General features: G+C 33.7%; 1 protein-coding gene across 1 annotated transcript in view; it reads left to right on the forward strand.

Annotated features, from left to right (window-relative positions):
- Positions 1 to 14,817, forward strand: part of LOC134686970 (transmembrane prolyl 4-hydroxylase-like) — a 20,030-nt gene extending 5,213 nt beyond the window's left edge. The window contains exons 6-10 of the mRNA XM_063546868.1: positions 6,181 to 6,346; positions 10,319 to 10,373; positions 10,700 to 10,812; positions 11,372 to 11,462; positions 12,281 to 14,817. Of these exons, the coding sequence (XP_063402938.1) occupies positions 6,181 to 6,346; positions 10,319 to 10,373; positions 10,700 to 10,812; positions 11,372 to 11,462; positions 12,281 to 12,586 (731 nt within the window). The 3' untranslated portion in view covers positions 12,587 to 14,817. The remainder of the gene's footprint in view (positions 1 to 6,180; positions 6,347 to 10,318; positions 10,374 to 10,699; positions 10,813 to 11,371; positions 11,463 to 12,280) is intronic.
- Positions 14,818 to 15,491: the final 674 nt, after the last annotated feature.

A 15,491-nucleotide genomic window follows, 5' to 3' on the forward strand; every position in this document is an offset into this window, starting at 1 on the left:
GGTTCCCGCTACTACGTTCCGGGAGTTAGCTGTTTGATATATGTGTAACATTACGATCGGTTACCAGTCGATCTACGCGTGTATGTGTATATGACACAGTACGTTCTACGTTGGTGTTGGGAGAATTTTGATTAAATTCTAAATGCTCATAGAATAAGAAATATAATCTAAACTGAATTATGTACCTCCTTCTGAATAATGTATTGCAATATAAATATAAATCCCTTTTGACAAGAGAAATCTCACTTTTGTCAGAAATATGTTTTTCACATGTGCAAAGCTTATCACGTGTGGCGGCCATATTGGTTTGTTGACACATTTTTGAAGAAGCCTCTAGAACTATGACCTAAACATTGATAGTCTTCCGAAAACGTAAACTTTATGCAATACTATTTTATCAATCATGATTATTTTCATAAATTTAAATTTTATTATTTAAAGAAATAAAATTATCACAATTACGATTTTAGATTAGAGATTTTACACAGACATGCTTTGATCTATTTATAGCCAAATTAGTTTACCTGTGTGAAAATGTAAATAATGGATATTAATTTGTTTACTAAACAAGTTAAGACAAACTATGGATGGAAGATAATAATTCACATAAATATTTCAGGACATTTGATTTATTTTAAAGAATATAGGATTAAAAAACTGCAAGTGCAAACAAATTTAATCATTACATAATCAGCTGATATTTTTTTAAGCAAACATCGCAAACATCGTGGTGATGTAACTGATACAAATCACTCCATCAATCCTCCAGCCCTTTCACATATTAAGCAATAGATCTATTTATTATTGTAGAATATTCAATGAATATAGATTCAGTGGGTAATCAGATATTTTTAGCTGAGTATTTTTGGGTACAAGTCAAATCGACACCTGGTCAAATCGGCACCCATACAAAGTCAAATCGGCACCTGGTTAAATCGTAAATCGGCATCTTGTCAAATCGGCACCTATTTAAAGTCAATTCGGCATCAATTTATTGACATAATACTTGTTGTAACATATTATATTTTTGTATGCAATTTAAAAATCATTTAAAGGACAATGCACTATTCTTTTTTTCTCTCACAAAGACCAACAAACAGGTTGTGCCCCCCCCCCCCCCCCCAAAACCCGTTATGAGTGGTGTCCCTTAAATGAGGGAGTGTGCCTAAAACAAAGGGTGATTTTAAAATTTACTGTTGAAAACAAAACAAAAATAAGATTTTCAACTGGGAAGTGGGAAAATTCATTATATTTGGAACAACTTTTCTAAATGAGGGGTCATATATATATTAATAAAGAAGAAAGAAGATATATATAAGTTTAGAAACATCACACAATTCTTTTGACATGTTTGAATTTTTGAACATTTAATACTTAATAAATGCATAGTTCTTGGGCTGGGAAAAGTTTCATCAAATAATAAGAATATAAAGGTGCTAATTTTTAACAGCGGGTTGTAATGATCTTCAAATGAGGGTTACCCCTCATTTGGAGTGTTGTTCCCAACCTGTTAAAGGTCAATCTTTGTGCATAATTCAAAATTGGAAATTTCAACAAGCATCTAATATTCTTTAATACACAAATAAATAAACCCTGGTCTGCTAGCTACATGCTCATCTTTTCTACCGATTTAATAACTAGAAACATGCAAACAGACTTAAGAAAAAAGGCATGTAAGTTCTTTATACAAATATGACACTTTTTCTGGACAATCCAGATCGTGCAAAATACTTTGCTAAAAATTGTAATGTTTGAAATTGTTGTTGCGCACTAAAAAAAACATGAAAACTTTCAAAAGTTTTTGGGTATCTATGTTACAAGTCTTACCATCTTTATGTGCCATTTATGGGCATTATGTTTTCTGGTCTCTCCGTTCTTCCTGCTTGAGGTTAAAGTTTATGGTCGAGGTATGTTTTTATGAAGTTGAAATCCAATCAACCCAAAACTTAGTACACATGTGTTCCTAATGATATGATCTTTATAATTTTACTGCAAAATTAAAGATTTTACTTCATTTTCACAGTCCATTGAACATAGAAAATGATTGTACGGTTGGGAAATCCATATACTTATGACACATTCTTGTTTGAAGAAAAAAAAATACATCATAACGATAATGGAACAAAGCAGCCTGCTTTTATGGTAATTCAAGTTACCTTTTATTCACCTTCTTCCACCTCAGAGCAATCAGCTCTTTGATTTGTATCTGTTAAGAGTCGTATACTAAATTTTATTTTTATATAAATAAATTTATATTGTGTAATTTAAGAACTTGTATTTTGCCAAAGGATGCATAAATGAAAGTGGTGCAATTCATTTTGCTTTGATATCACAGGCACTTGTCTCAAAAAATTTTCCCCCTATATATACCTTAATGTTAAGGTATATAGGAATTTTATTTTTTGAGACAAGTGCCTGTGTTTGATATATAGATTTGAATTACAATTGTAAATGATATTGTAATGCATATAACAATAAGGAGATGTGGTATATACATGATATTTAGTGGTTTTATCAAACTAAAGTGCATAAAAAATGGGTATAAGCAGTCACAGGTACTACTGTACAATCGCCAACAATGAGAAAAACTCATACCGTAAAGAGAATTTTATAATTAATACAAGTAAGTTTTGTTTTTGCATTGCATCATTTTCTTCTATTGTCATGTTTGTCGTAATTGCAAATATGGGAAGTGGTTAAAATGCTAATGAGACGACTATTATATATGACCACCAGATGTCATTGTTTTCTAAATGAAAAACTCCTTTTTCAATCATACCGGTAAATTACTTTATCATGTTTATACTGAAATATAATTTTGCTTTGAGTTAAAAAATATGGTCATCAAAAAAGTTGACATGTAACTATGCACATTTACCATTATGTTACTTGATGTTCTTGCAATACATACAGTACGGTGACTAGTCAGTCTTTGTCAACTACTTTTCATAGGATGGGAGTCATTGAATATGCGTATATAATCAATAATTAAAAGACGTCTATTTATGTAAATAAGAAAAAAAATTTCATGTCTTAAAAAATTCGTTTCGTGGCGAGGTACAGAAAATATACTGAAACAGTAGACTATGAATATAGGTGAACTAGGTACAAGAGAACTCTTAATCTTAAATACTACAAACCACCTCTGTACTTTGGAAGATAATGATATACTATAGTATTTAGACTAGAAATACACACAACCTGTAATTAACTGCCTTTACAGCGCTTTCGCGCTTTGATTAAAACAAGATACCCCAAAGATGATGATTGCCAAGTCTGGATTAATTTGGCCCAGTAGTTTCAGAGGAGAAGATTTTTGTAAAAGATAACTAAGATTTACGAAAAATGGTTAAAAATTGACTATAAAGGGCAATAACTCCTAAACGGGTCAACTGACCATTTCGGTCATGTTGACTTATTTGTAAATCCTACTTTACTAAACATTATTGCTGTTTACAGTTTATCTCTATCTATAATAATATTCAAGATAATAACCAAAAACTGCAAAATTTCCACAAAATTACCAATTCAGGGGCAGCAACCCAACAACGGGTTGACCAATTCATCTGAAAATTTCAGGGCAGATAGATCTTGACCTGATAAACATTTTTACCCCATGTCAGATTTCCTCTAAATGCTTTGGTTTTTGAGTTATAAGCCAAAAACTGCATTTTACCCCTATGTTCTATATTTTGCCGTGGCGGCCATCTTGGTTGGATGACCGGGTCACGCCACACATTTTTTAAACTAGATACCCCAATGATGATTGTGGCCAAGTTTGGTTCAATTTGGCCCAGTAGTTTCAGAGGAGAAGATTTTTGTAAAAGATAACTAAGATTTACGAAAGATGGTTAAAAATTGACTAAAAAGGGCAATAACTCCTAAACGGGTCAAATGACCATTTCGGTCATGTTGACTTATTTGTAAATCCTACTTTACTCAACATTATTGCTGTTTACAGTTTATCTCTATCTATAATAATATTCAAGATAATAACCAAAAACTGCAAAATTTCCACAAAATTACCAATTCAGGGGCAGCAACCCAACAACGGGTTGACCGATTCATCTGAAAATTTCAGGGCAGATAGATCTTGACCTGATAAACATTTTTACCCCATGTCAGATTTCCTCTAAATGCTTTGGTTTTTGAGTTATAAGCCAAAAACTGCAGTTTACCCCTATGTTCTATTTTTTGCCGTGGCGGCCATCTTGGTTGGATGACCGGGTCACGCCACACATTTTTTAAACTAGATACCCCAATGATGATTGTGGCCAAGTTTGGTTCAATTTGGACCAGTAGTTTCAGAGGAGAAGATTTTTGTAAAAGATAACTAAGATTTACGAAAAATGGTTAAAAATTGACTATAAAGGGCAATAACTCCTAAACGGGTCAACTGTCCATTTCGGTCATGTTGACTTATTTGTAAATCCTACTTTACTAAACATTATTGCTGTTTACAGTTTATCTCTATCTATAATAATATTCAAGATAATAACCAAAAACTGCAAAATTTCCACAAAATTACCAATTCAGGGGCAGCAACCCAACAACGGGTTGACCGATTCATCTGAAAATTTCAGGGCAGATAGATCTTGACCTGATAAACATTTTTACCCCATGTCAGATTTCCTCTAAATGCTTTGGTTTTTGAGTTATAATCCAAAAACTGCAGTTTACCCCTATGTTCTATTTTTAGCCGTGGCGGCCATCTTGGTTGGTTGACCGGGTCACGCCACACATTTTTTAAACTAGATACCCCAATGATGATTGTGGCTAAGTTTGGTTCAATTTGGCCCAGTAGTTTCAGAGGAGAAGATTTTTGTAAAAGATAACTAAGATTTACGAAAAATGGTTAAAAATTGACTATAAAGGGCAATAACTCCTAAAAGGGTCAACTGACCATTTCGGTCATGTTGACTTATTTGTAAATCCTACTTTACTTAACATTATTGCTGTTTACAGTTTATCTCTATCTATAATAATATTCAAGATAATAACCAAAAACTGCAAAATTTCCACAAAATTACCAATTCAGGGGCAGCAACCCAACAACGGGTTGACCGATTCATCTGAAAATTTATGGGCAGATAGATCTTGACCTGATAAACATTTTTACCCCATGTCAGATTTCCTCTAAATGCTTTGGTTTTTGAGTTATAAGCCAAAAACTGCATTTTACCCCTATGTTCTATTTTTAGCCATGGCGGCCATCTTGGTTGGTTGACCGGGTCACGCCACACATTTTTTAAACTAGATACCCCAATGATGATTGTGGCCAAGTTTGGTTCAATTTGGCCCAGTAGTTTCAGAGGAGAAGATTTTTGTAAAAGTTAACAACGACGACGGACGACGGACGCCGGACGACGGACGCCGGACGCAAAGTGATGGGAAAAGCTCACTTGGCCCTTCGGGCCAGGTGAGCTAAAAACCATCTTGCAATCCTATATTAATATACTGCTATGTACACAATCTTTAACTTTGACTTATATTATAGTTTTAATTTTGTGCTATTTTTTTTTATGCCCTCGACGTAGCAGAGGGGGCATTTAAAAGATTTACCCTTGTCCATCTGTACATCCATAACTACGTGCATCCCAAACTTTGTTTCCTTTCTCGAACTTTAGTTTGCCTCAACTCAAGGGTATGAAACTTATACACAATGCTTATTACCACAAAATACAGATCAAGTTCGAATTTTGATGGTGTCACTTTGACTGTTCTCGAGTTATGCTTCTTTACAATTGGAAAAATGACTAAATTTCTCGTTTCTGTTCTCTTACTTTAGTTTGCATCAACCAAATGCTATGAAACTTATTCACAATGCTTATTGCCACAAAATATAGATCAAGTTTGAATTTTTTCGAGTGTCCCTTTTGTTGTTCTAGACTACTGCCTCTTTACAAATAGAAAAAATGCTGAAATATATTGTTTTTGTTCTTTAACTTAAGTTTGCCTCAACCAATTGTTATGAGACTTCACACTTTTTTCATTATCCCCCAAAACTCAGATTAAGTACAAATTTGGGTAGAGTCACTTTTACTGTTCTTCAGTTATGTCCCTTTATAACTTTATATGATATGCAAACGGTGGGCATCATCTGTCCATCTGTGTCCCATGGACACATTCCCGGCCATTTATTTCTTTTACAAATGATATTCTTTTCCTTTTCTTTTATAGAATACATAACTCAATCGGAAATGTCAAGCTTTTCACCAAAGCATTTTGAACGTTATTTGAATACCTTTTTAAAAACACATCCAGAGAAGCATTCCCGTTACAGTAGACAAGTCTGGCTCAAACCAGATACCTCTGATGATGAAGTTTTTAACAGAATTATAAACAGGTAACACTCACCAACAATGCATGTAACACCTGACATTTATTTAAGTGTAGGTAGGAAAAAGTACGATGAAAACAGGAATATTTTTTGGCAACAATTTCATAACACAAATTTAACTGCAGATTAGAACTTAAAGTAAAAATTAAACAAAGATATCATTTTTGAAAAATCATTGTCATAAATTGTTTTAGTTATTTGAAGATAACTCACTGGTTTTTCAGGCTAATAATTGAACTGATAATGGGCACATGAATTTGAGAGCTGATAGCATTTCAGTTGTGTTTCTGATTATTATTATGGAGTTGTTACTAAACTAAGATAAAAGAAACCTAAGTAAATCAATATTAAAACAAGGAGATAAAAATTAAAGGAGACAGATACCGATGCTTACAAAAGATGCAACTCAAAATTTATATAGATTATTATGTGTCATTTTAAATATAATCCTTAGTATTTTCTGTTAATTTGTTACATACAATTTGCAAACCAACCAGAAACTGTCAGCCATAGTCGTGTTCTAATGTTTTGTACTCAGGGCCTTCCATAGTCATGTTCTAATGTTTTATACTTCAGGGCCTTCCATAGTTATGTTCTAATGTTTTGTACTTCAGGGCCTTCCATAGTCATGTTCTAATGTTTTGTACTCAGGGCCTTCCATAGTCATGTTCTAATGTTTTTTACTTCAGGGCCTTCCATAGTCATGTTCTAATGTTTTGTACTTCAGGGCCTTCCATAGTCATGTTCTAATGTTTTATACTTCAGGGCCTTCCATAGTCATGTTCTAATGTTTTGTACTCAGGGCCTTCCATAGTTATGTTCTAATGTTTTGTACTCAGGGCCTTCCATAGTCATGTTCTAATGTTTTTTACTTCAGGGCCTTCCATAGTCATGTTCTAATGTTTTGTACTTCAGGGCCTTCCATAGTCATGTTCTAATGTTTTATAATTCAGGGCCTTCCATAGTCATGTTCTAATGTTTTGTACTCAGGGCCTTCCATAGTCATGTTCTAATGTTTTGTACTTCAGGGCCTTCCATAGTCATGTTCTAATGTTTTATAATTCAGGGCCTTCCATAGTCATGTTCTAATGTTTTGTACTCAGGGCCTTCCATAGTCATGTTCTAATGTTTTGTACTCAGGGCCTTCCATAGTCATGTTCTAATGTTTTGTACTCAGGACCTTCCATAGTCATGTTCTTATGTTTTGTACTTCAGGGCCTTCCATAGTCATGTTCTAATGTTTTATAATTCAGGGCCTTCCATAGTCATGTTCTAATGTTTTGTACTCAGGGCCTTCCATAGTTATGTTCTTATGTTTTGTACTCAGGGCCTTCCATAGTCATGTTTTAATGTTTTGTACTTCAGGGCCTTCCATAGTCATGTTCTAATGTTTTGTACTTCAGGGCCTTCCATAGTCATGTTCTAATGTTTTGTACTTCAGGGCCTTCCATAGTCATGTTCTAATGTTTTGTACTTCAGGGCCTTCCATAGTCATGTTATAATGTTTTGTACTTCAGGGCCTTCCATAGTCATGTTCTAATGTTTTGTACTTCAGGGCCTTCCATAGTCATGTTCTAATGTTTTATACTTCAGGGCCTCCCATAGTCATGTTCTAATGTTTTATACTTCAGGGCCTCCCATAGTCATGTTCTAATGTTTTGTACTTCAGGGCCTTCCATAGTTATGTTCTAATGTTTTATTCTTCAGGGCCTTCCATAGTCATGTTCTAATGTTTTGTACTTCAGGGCCTTCCATAGTCATGTTCTAATGTTTTGTACTTCAGGGCCTTCCATAGTCATGTTCTAATGTTTTGTACTTCAGGGCCTTCCATAGTCATGTTCTAATGTTTTGTACTTCAGGGCCTTCCATAGTCATGTTCTAATGTTTTATACTTCAGGGCCTCCCATAGTCATGTTCTAATGTTTTGTACTTCAGGGCCTTCCATAGTCATGTTCTAATGTTTTGTACTTCAGGGCCTTCCATAGTCATGTTCTAATGTTTTGTACTTCAGGGCCTTCCATAGTCATGTTCTAATGTTTTATACTTCAGGGCCTCCCATAGTCATGTTCTAATGTTTTATACTTCAGGGCCTCCCATAGTCATGTTCTAATGTTTTGTACTTCAGGGCCTTCCATAGTTATGTTCTAATGTTTTATTCTTCAGGGCCTTCCATAGTCATGTTCTAATGTTTTGTACTTCAGGGCCTTCCATAGTCATGTTCTAATGTTTTGTACTTCAGGACCTTCCATAGTCATGTTCTTATATTTTGTACTTCAGGGCCTTCCATAGTCATGTTCTAATGTTTTGTACTGCAGGGCCTCCCATAATCATTTTCTAATGTTTTGTACTTCAAGGCCTTCCATAGTCATGTTCTAATATTTTGTACTTCAGGGCCTTCCATAGTCATGTTCTAATATTTTGTACTTCAGGGCCTTCCATAGTCATGTTCTAATGTTTTGTACTTCAGGGCCTCCCATAGTCATGTTCTAATGTTTTGTACTTCAGGACCTTCCATAGTCATGTTCTAATATTTTGTACTTCAGGGCCTTCCATAGTCATGTTCTAATGTTTTGTACTCAGGGCCTTCCATAGTCATGTTCTAATGTTTTGTACTTCAGGGCCTCCCATAGTCATGTTCTAATGTTTTGTACTCAGGACCTTCCATAGTCATGTTCTTATGTTTTGTACTTCAGGGCCTTCCATAGTCATGTTCTAATGTTTTATACTTCAGGGCCTTCCATAGTCATGTTCTAATGTTTTATACTTCAGGGCCTTCCATAGTCATGTTCTAATGTTTTGTACTCAGGGCCTTCCATAGTTATGTTCTAATGTTTTGTACTCAGGGCCTTCCATAGTCATGTTCTAATGTTTTATACTTCAGGGCCTTCCATAGTCATGTTCTAATGTTTTGTACTCAGGGCCTTCCATAGTTATGTTCTAATGTTTTGTACTCAGGGCCTTCCATAGTCATGTTCTAATGTTTTTTACTTCAGGGCCTTCCATAGTCATGTTCTAATGTTTTATACTTCAGGGCCTTCCATAGTCATGTTCTAATGTTTTATAATTCAGGGCCTTCCATAGTCATGTTCTAATGTTTTGTACTCAGGGCCTTCCATAGTTATGTTCTTATGTTTTGTACTCAGGGCCTTCCATAGTCATGTTTTAATGTTTTGTACTTCAGGGCCTTCCATAGTCATGTTCTAATGTTTTGTACTTCAGGGCCTTCCATAGTCATGTTCAATGTTTTATACTTCAGGGCCTTCCATATTCATGTTCTAATGTTTTATACTTCAGGGCCTTCCATAGTCATGTTCTAATGTTTTATACTTCAGGGCCTTCCATAGTTATGTTCTAATGTTTTGTACTTCAGGGCCTCCCATAGTCATGTTCTAATGTTTTATACTTCAGGGCCTTCCATAGTTATGTTCTAATGTTTTGTACTTCAGGGCCTCCCATAGTCATGTTCTAATGTTTTATACTTCAGGGCCTTCCATAGTTATGTTCTAATGTTTTGTACTTCAGGGCCTCCCATAGTCATGTTCTAATGTTTTATACTTCAGGGCCTTCCATAGTCATGTTCTAATGTTTTATACTTCAGGGCCTTCCATAGTTATGTTCTAATGTTTTGTACTTCAGGGCCTCCCATAGTCATGTTCTAATGTTTTATACTTCAGGGCCTTCCATAGTTATGTTCTAATGTTTTGTACTTCAGGGCCTTCCATAGTCATGTTCTAATGTTTTATACTTCAGGGCCTTCCATAGTTATGTTCTAATGTTTTGTACTTCAGGGCCTCCCATAGTCATGTTCTAATGTTTTATACTTCAGGGCCTTCCATAGTTATGTTCTAATGTTTTATACTTCAGGGCCTTCCATAGTCATGTTCTAATGTTTTATACTTCAGGGCCTTCCATAGTCATGTTCTAATGTTTTGTACTTCAGGGCCTCCCATAGTCATGTTCTAATGTTTTATACTTCAGGACCTCTACTTTGGTTGATTTACCTGTTGAGTTAATGAAACTAAGTGATTTCCAGGTATAGTAGTATTTTTAAGATTCTCTGTTACTCTCAGTTTATATGTTAATACTTACAGAAGGCTTCTTCTGCCAGATAATTGTTGCAATAAAAAAACTGATTATACGGCCATGGATTTAGTGCACATACTAAACCACCCCACACCCCACTTATTTAATTAACACAATTTGTTTACAAATTTTTCCTGCACAGTTACGTTTTTTTTTAAATTATTAACAATAATTTTATTTCATCTACTTATACAAAATGTCAGTTTGATATTTGTACTACATCTTTTGTTGTAGTTTTATGTTATCCTACAAATATTTTTCAAACTGTTATTTTAGGTTGTGAACTATGACATAAAAGGTCATTACCATGCACATTGGGATTCGTCTGGGCTAGACAAAGCAGCACCCTGTTGTGATAAAATCAGAAAGAATAATTGTAGAATTTGCAGGTAAAAACTATCAGTATTACAGTGATATGAAGTAGATTTAATCCACCAAAATAAAAGCAAGAAAGATTTTATCATATTTTGATTTCAACACCAAATCTCTGTTTAAAAAACAAGAAGAATTCTTTGATTCTGTTTATAGTAGTTCATAGGATAATGAATTGACTACAACAAAAAGAATTACTTGCAAATAAACTTGAAACAATTGGTAGTTTTATGTTCAATGGCAAATATTACTTAAGTATTTTGGACAAGAACAAATTAACAATAATTCCAATAGGAATGTTCTGCAAATTGAGTTGTCTGGGGTGAAGGGACAGGAAATTTGGAACTCATCTTGAAAAAGAAAATGTGTTTGGTAGGGACTGTTTTTTCCCCATGTAAAGTAACCTATGAACCTTTCAAAGAGTTGATGCAAGGTCTCTTTTAATGCTTTCTTCATTAGAGCTTGATTAGAAAAGTGATGTTTGACATATTTAACTATACATGTTGTACTATGATTGATTTATTTTTAGACAAAATTGACATATGTAATTTTATACTATTCATCACTCATTTTTAGATACATGACAATATTTTTCTATCTGAATGATGTTAAAGATGGTGGAGGCACAGCTTTTCCTGTGGCAAACAATGAAACGGTTGATTTAGGGGTATGCTCTTTACTATGTATAGCTTTTCTATTTTACACAATGTTATTTCACCTTTGAACCTTGTTGCTTTGAACTCTGTGCTGTGTCAATAAATCAGTTTACCTATTTTTTACTTCTTATTTTTATTTTTATTTGTTCTATCAGTATGCAATTTTGACCTAAATTTTTGATAAATTGACTTTTGTTGATTCAAATTTTTTAAGTTAGTGTAGTTTGAAAAGAAATATGGCTATAATTTAATCTTCCATAATCTCAGTGGCGGGTCCAGGGGTTGGAACCCCCCTTTTTTGGACAATCAATGCATTTGAATAGGGACATATAGTTGGACCCCCCCCCCCCCCCCTCTTTCATCCTGGGTTGGGAACCTCCCCCTTTTTAAAATGTCTGGATCTGCCCCTGAAGCTTATCAAGTTTTGAAACACAAAATATTGTTAAGGTAAAAAAGTTGTTAGTTAAAATAATCAGTAGAATATTCTGTCTGATGTTCCAGTATTTAAATAATAATACATGTATGACAAACAGTTGTTTTTATATCAAACGAAATATTGTTTTATGTTTACACTTAGATAATTGATCAAATGAAAAAAATATTTCCTTCCCTGAAAATGTTTTTCCTATAGATAGTACAGAAGAAAAGACATGAATTAAGAACTTTGTTTGAAAATTAAAGAAGTTGATACTAGAATTAAAAAGATAGCTAATTTGATTTGATGAAATAAAAAAATATTTCACGTTTAGTATCAAATTTTATTATTTGAAAAATTGTTTAATGTGTAGTAGATTAGATATTATTATTCACTTTCATGATATTATTCCAGGAAATTACAAAACAAGAATTGTATAACCTGAATGAAAAATGTGGATCCCCAGGGCTGAAAGTGACAGCTGAAATGGGGAAGGCAATAATCTGGTACAATCATTTTGTTAATCCAGAATCTGGGTGGTTAGGGGAACAGGATGTACATACTTACCACGGTGGATGTCCAGTAAAGAAAGGGGAAAAATGGGTGGCTAATTTTTGGATCAAGGTCACAGATGACAAACAGGATGATCTGGCTAAAATGCACAAGTATCAGCAGTTATTATCAAAGAAAGAGAAGAAAAAAGGAAAAGATGAATTGTAATATTGTCATATATTTTTGCCATCAAATTTTGGGGTTATCAATCATTCTATATACCGGTACTTTTTAAAAGATTTCAGGTCAGTTATATGATCTCACCACAAGTGTTTCCTTTTTTAGCTCACCTGGGCCAAGTGAGCTTTTCCCATCACTTGGCGTCGTCGTCCGTTGTTGTCCGTCGTCGTTAGCTTTCAAAAATCTTCTCCTCTGAAACTACTTTAAATTAATCCAAACTTGGCAACAATCATCATGTGGGTATCTAGTTTAAAAAATGTGTGGCGTGACCCCGTCAACCAACCAAGATGGCCACCACGGCTAAAAATAGAACATAGAGGTAAAATATAGTTTTTGGCTTATAACTCAAAAACCAAAGCATTTAGAGCAAATCTGACATGGGGTAAGATTGTTTATCAGGTCAAAATCTATTTGCTCTGAAATTTTCAGATGAATCGGACAACCCATTGTTGGGTTATTGCGTCTGAATTGGTAATTTTATGGAAATTTTGCTGTTTTTGGTTATTATCTTGAATATTATTATAGATAGAGATAAACTGTAAACAGCAATAATGTTCAGCAAAGTAAGATTTACAAATAAGTCTCATGACCGAAATGGTCAGTTGACCCCTTTAGGAGTTATTGCCCTTTATAGTCAATTTTTAACCATTTTTCGTAAATCTTAGTTTTCTTTTACAAAAATCTTCTCCTCTGAACCTACTGGGCCAAATTAATCCAAACTTGGCAACAATCATCTTTAGGGTATTTAGTTTAAAAAATGTGTGGCGTGACCCGATTAAACCAACCAAGATGGCCACCGTGGCTAAAAATAGAACATGGGGGTAAAATGCCGTTTTTGGCTTATAACTCAAAAACCAAAGCATTTAGAGCTAATCTGACATGGGGGTATAATTGTTAATCAGGTCAAGATCTATCTGCCCTGTAATTTTCAGACGAATCAGACAACCCGTTGTTGGGTTGCTGCCCCTGAATTGGTAATTTTAAGGACATTTTGCTGTTTTTGGATATTATCTTGAATATTATTATGGATAAACTGTAAACAGCAATAATGTTCAGCAAAGTAGGCTTTACAAATAAGTCAACATGACCGAAATGGTCAGTTGACCCCTTTAGGAGTTATTGCCCTTTATAGTCAATTTTTAACCATTTTTCGTAAATCCTAAGTAATCTTTTATAAAAATCTTCTCCTGAAACTACTGGGCCAAATTAATCCAAACTTGGCAACAATCATCTTTGGGGTATTTAGTTTAAAAAATGTGTCCAGTGACCCGGCCATCAAATAAAAAAAGCCGCCACAGCAAAAAATAGAACATAGAGGTAAAATGCAGTTTTTGGCTAAAACTCAAAAACCAATGCATTTAGAGCAAATCTGACATGGGGTAACATTGTTTATCTGATCAATAACTATCTGCTGTACAATTTTTAGATGAATCTGACAACCCGTTGTTGGGTTGCTGCCCCTGAATCATTAATCTTAAGGAAATTTTGCTGTTTTTGGTTATTATCTTGAATATTATTATAGATAAAGATAAACTGTAAACAGCAATAATGTTCAGCAAAGTAAGATTTACAAATAAGTTAACATGACCGAAATGGTCAATTGACCCCCTAATGAGTTATTGTCCTTTATAGTCAATTTTTAACAATTTTCATAAATTTGGTAAATTTTTATTAACATTTTCCACTGAAACTACTGGGCCAAGTTCATTATAGATAGAGATACTTGTAAGCAGCAAGACTGTTAAGTAAAGTCAGATTTACAAACACAACACCATCACCAAAACACAATTTTGTCATGAATCCATCTGCTTCCTTTGTTTAATATTCACATAGACCAAGGTGAGCGACACAGGCTCTTAGAGCCTCTAGTTAATCACTTTGCCTGTCCTTCTGTACATTCCATCGTGTTTATTGTTTTCTGTTCAGTATACAAATAAAACCTTAGACAATGAAAATTTTGATATTTTGTTAGAGATAATTTAATAAAGATGAAGTTTAGCGTAATTTTACTTTGACCTCTATTTTACAACTTTAAACTTTGTACATATGTTGATTATGATATATATGGAGTTTTTAAGATCCCTGTATAGGTTAAACTAGGGTTTTGATCTACAGGTATTTTCAAGGTTCACTCAACATGGAAATGTGATCATGGGAGAGGGGCATGGTGTGTTATGGACATATTTTATTTAAACTGTCAGAATTACTAAATATTGAATGAAAATTAATTAAGTAAGCTCATATTTGCTTAATTAAATTATTATGGTTTTTGTTGTTGTCTCAAATTCAAAACATACATTGTTTTTTTAGATTATTTATATATATACTAGATTGTGAAGTAAAGAAGAGTCATATGAAATTTTCTAAATTCTGGTTTACAGTATGTTTAATTACTTTTCAAGTTTAACACAGAATTCATGCACTGCTATAGTTTTTATGATAAAAAATACTAATTGATGTAAACCAAAATTGTATAATAGTTTCAAACTGACACATAGTTTATTCGTCATATAAAGATCCTTTTTACAAGGTAAACAAATAATTTTGCTCAGCATAGACATCTGAAATTGTCATTCTATGAATTGGATGTTTTCTTTAAGATTTATTATTTCAGTTACTTGTTGATTTTCATGATATGAACTTTTTTTATTTAACTCCAGTGCCTGTCTTATGAAGAAGATTATTTTGTCCCAATTTCTTTTCAAGATCTAATGTATGGTTCTAAGTTACTATGCAACGCATTTGATGGAAGGATTCATGTATTGTATCATTTTAAAAGCACTTAAATATTTTATAAAATATTTTCATTCAATACTTGTGAATCATTCCTAAGGTTTTGTGGAGCATTCTATCATTCAGACTTGTATCACTGGTGGTCTGTCTACTAATCCTG

The sequence above is a fragment of the Mytilus trossulus genome, chromosome 1 (assembly GCF_036588685.1).
Source record: "Mytilus trossulus isolate FHL-02 chromosome 1, PNRI_Mtr1.1.1.hap1, whole genome shotgun sequence".
Classification (NCBI taxonomy): domain Eukaryota; kingdom Metazoa; phylum Mollusca; class Bivalvia; order Mytilida; family Mytilidae; genus Mytilus; species Mytilus trossulus.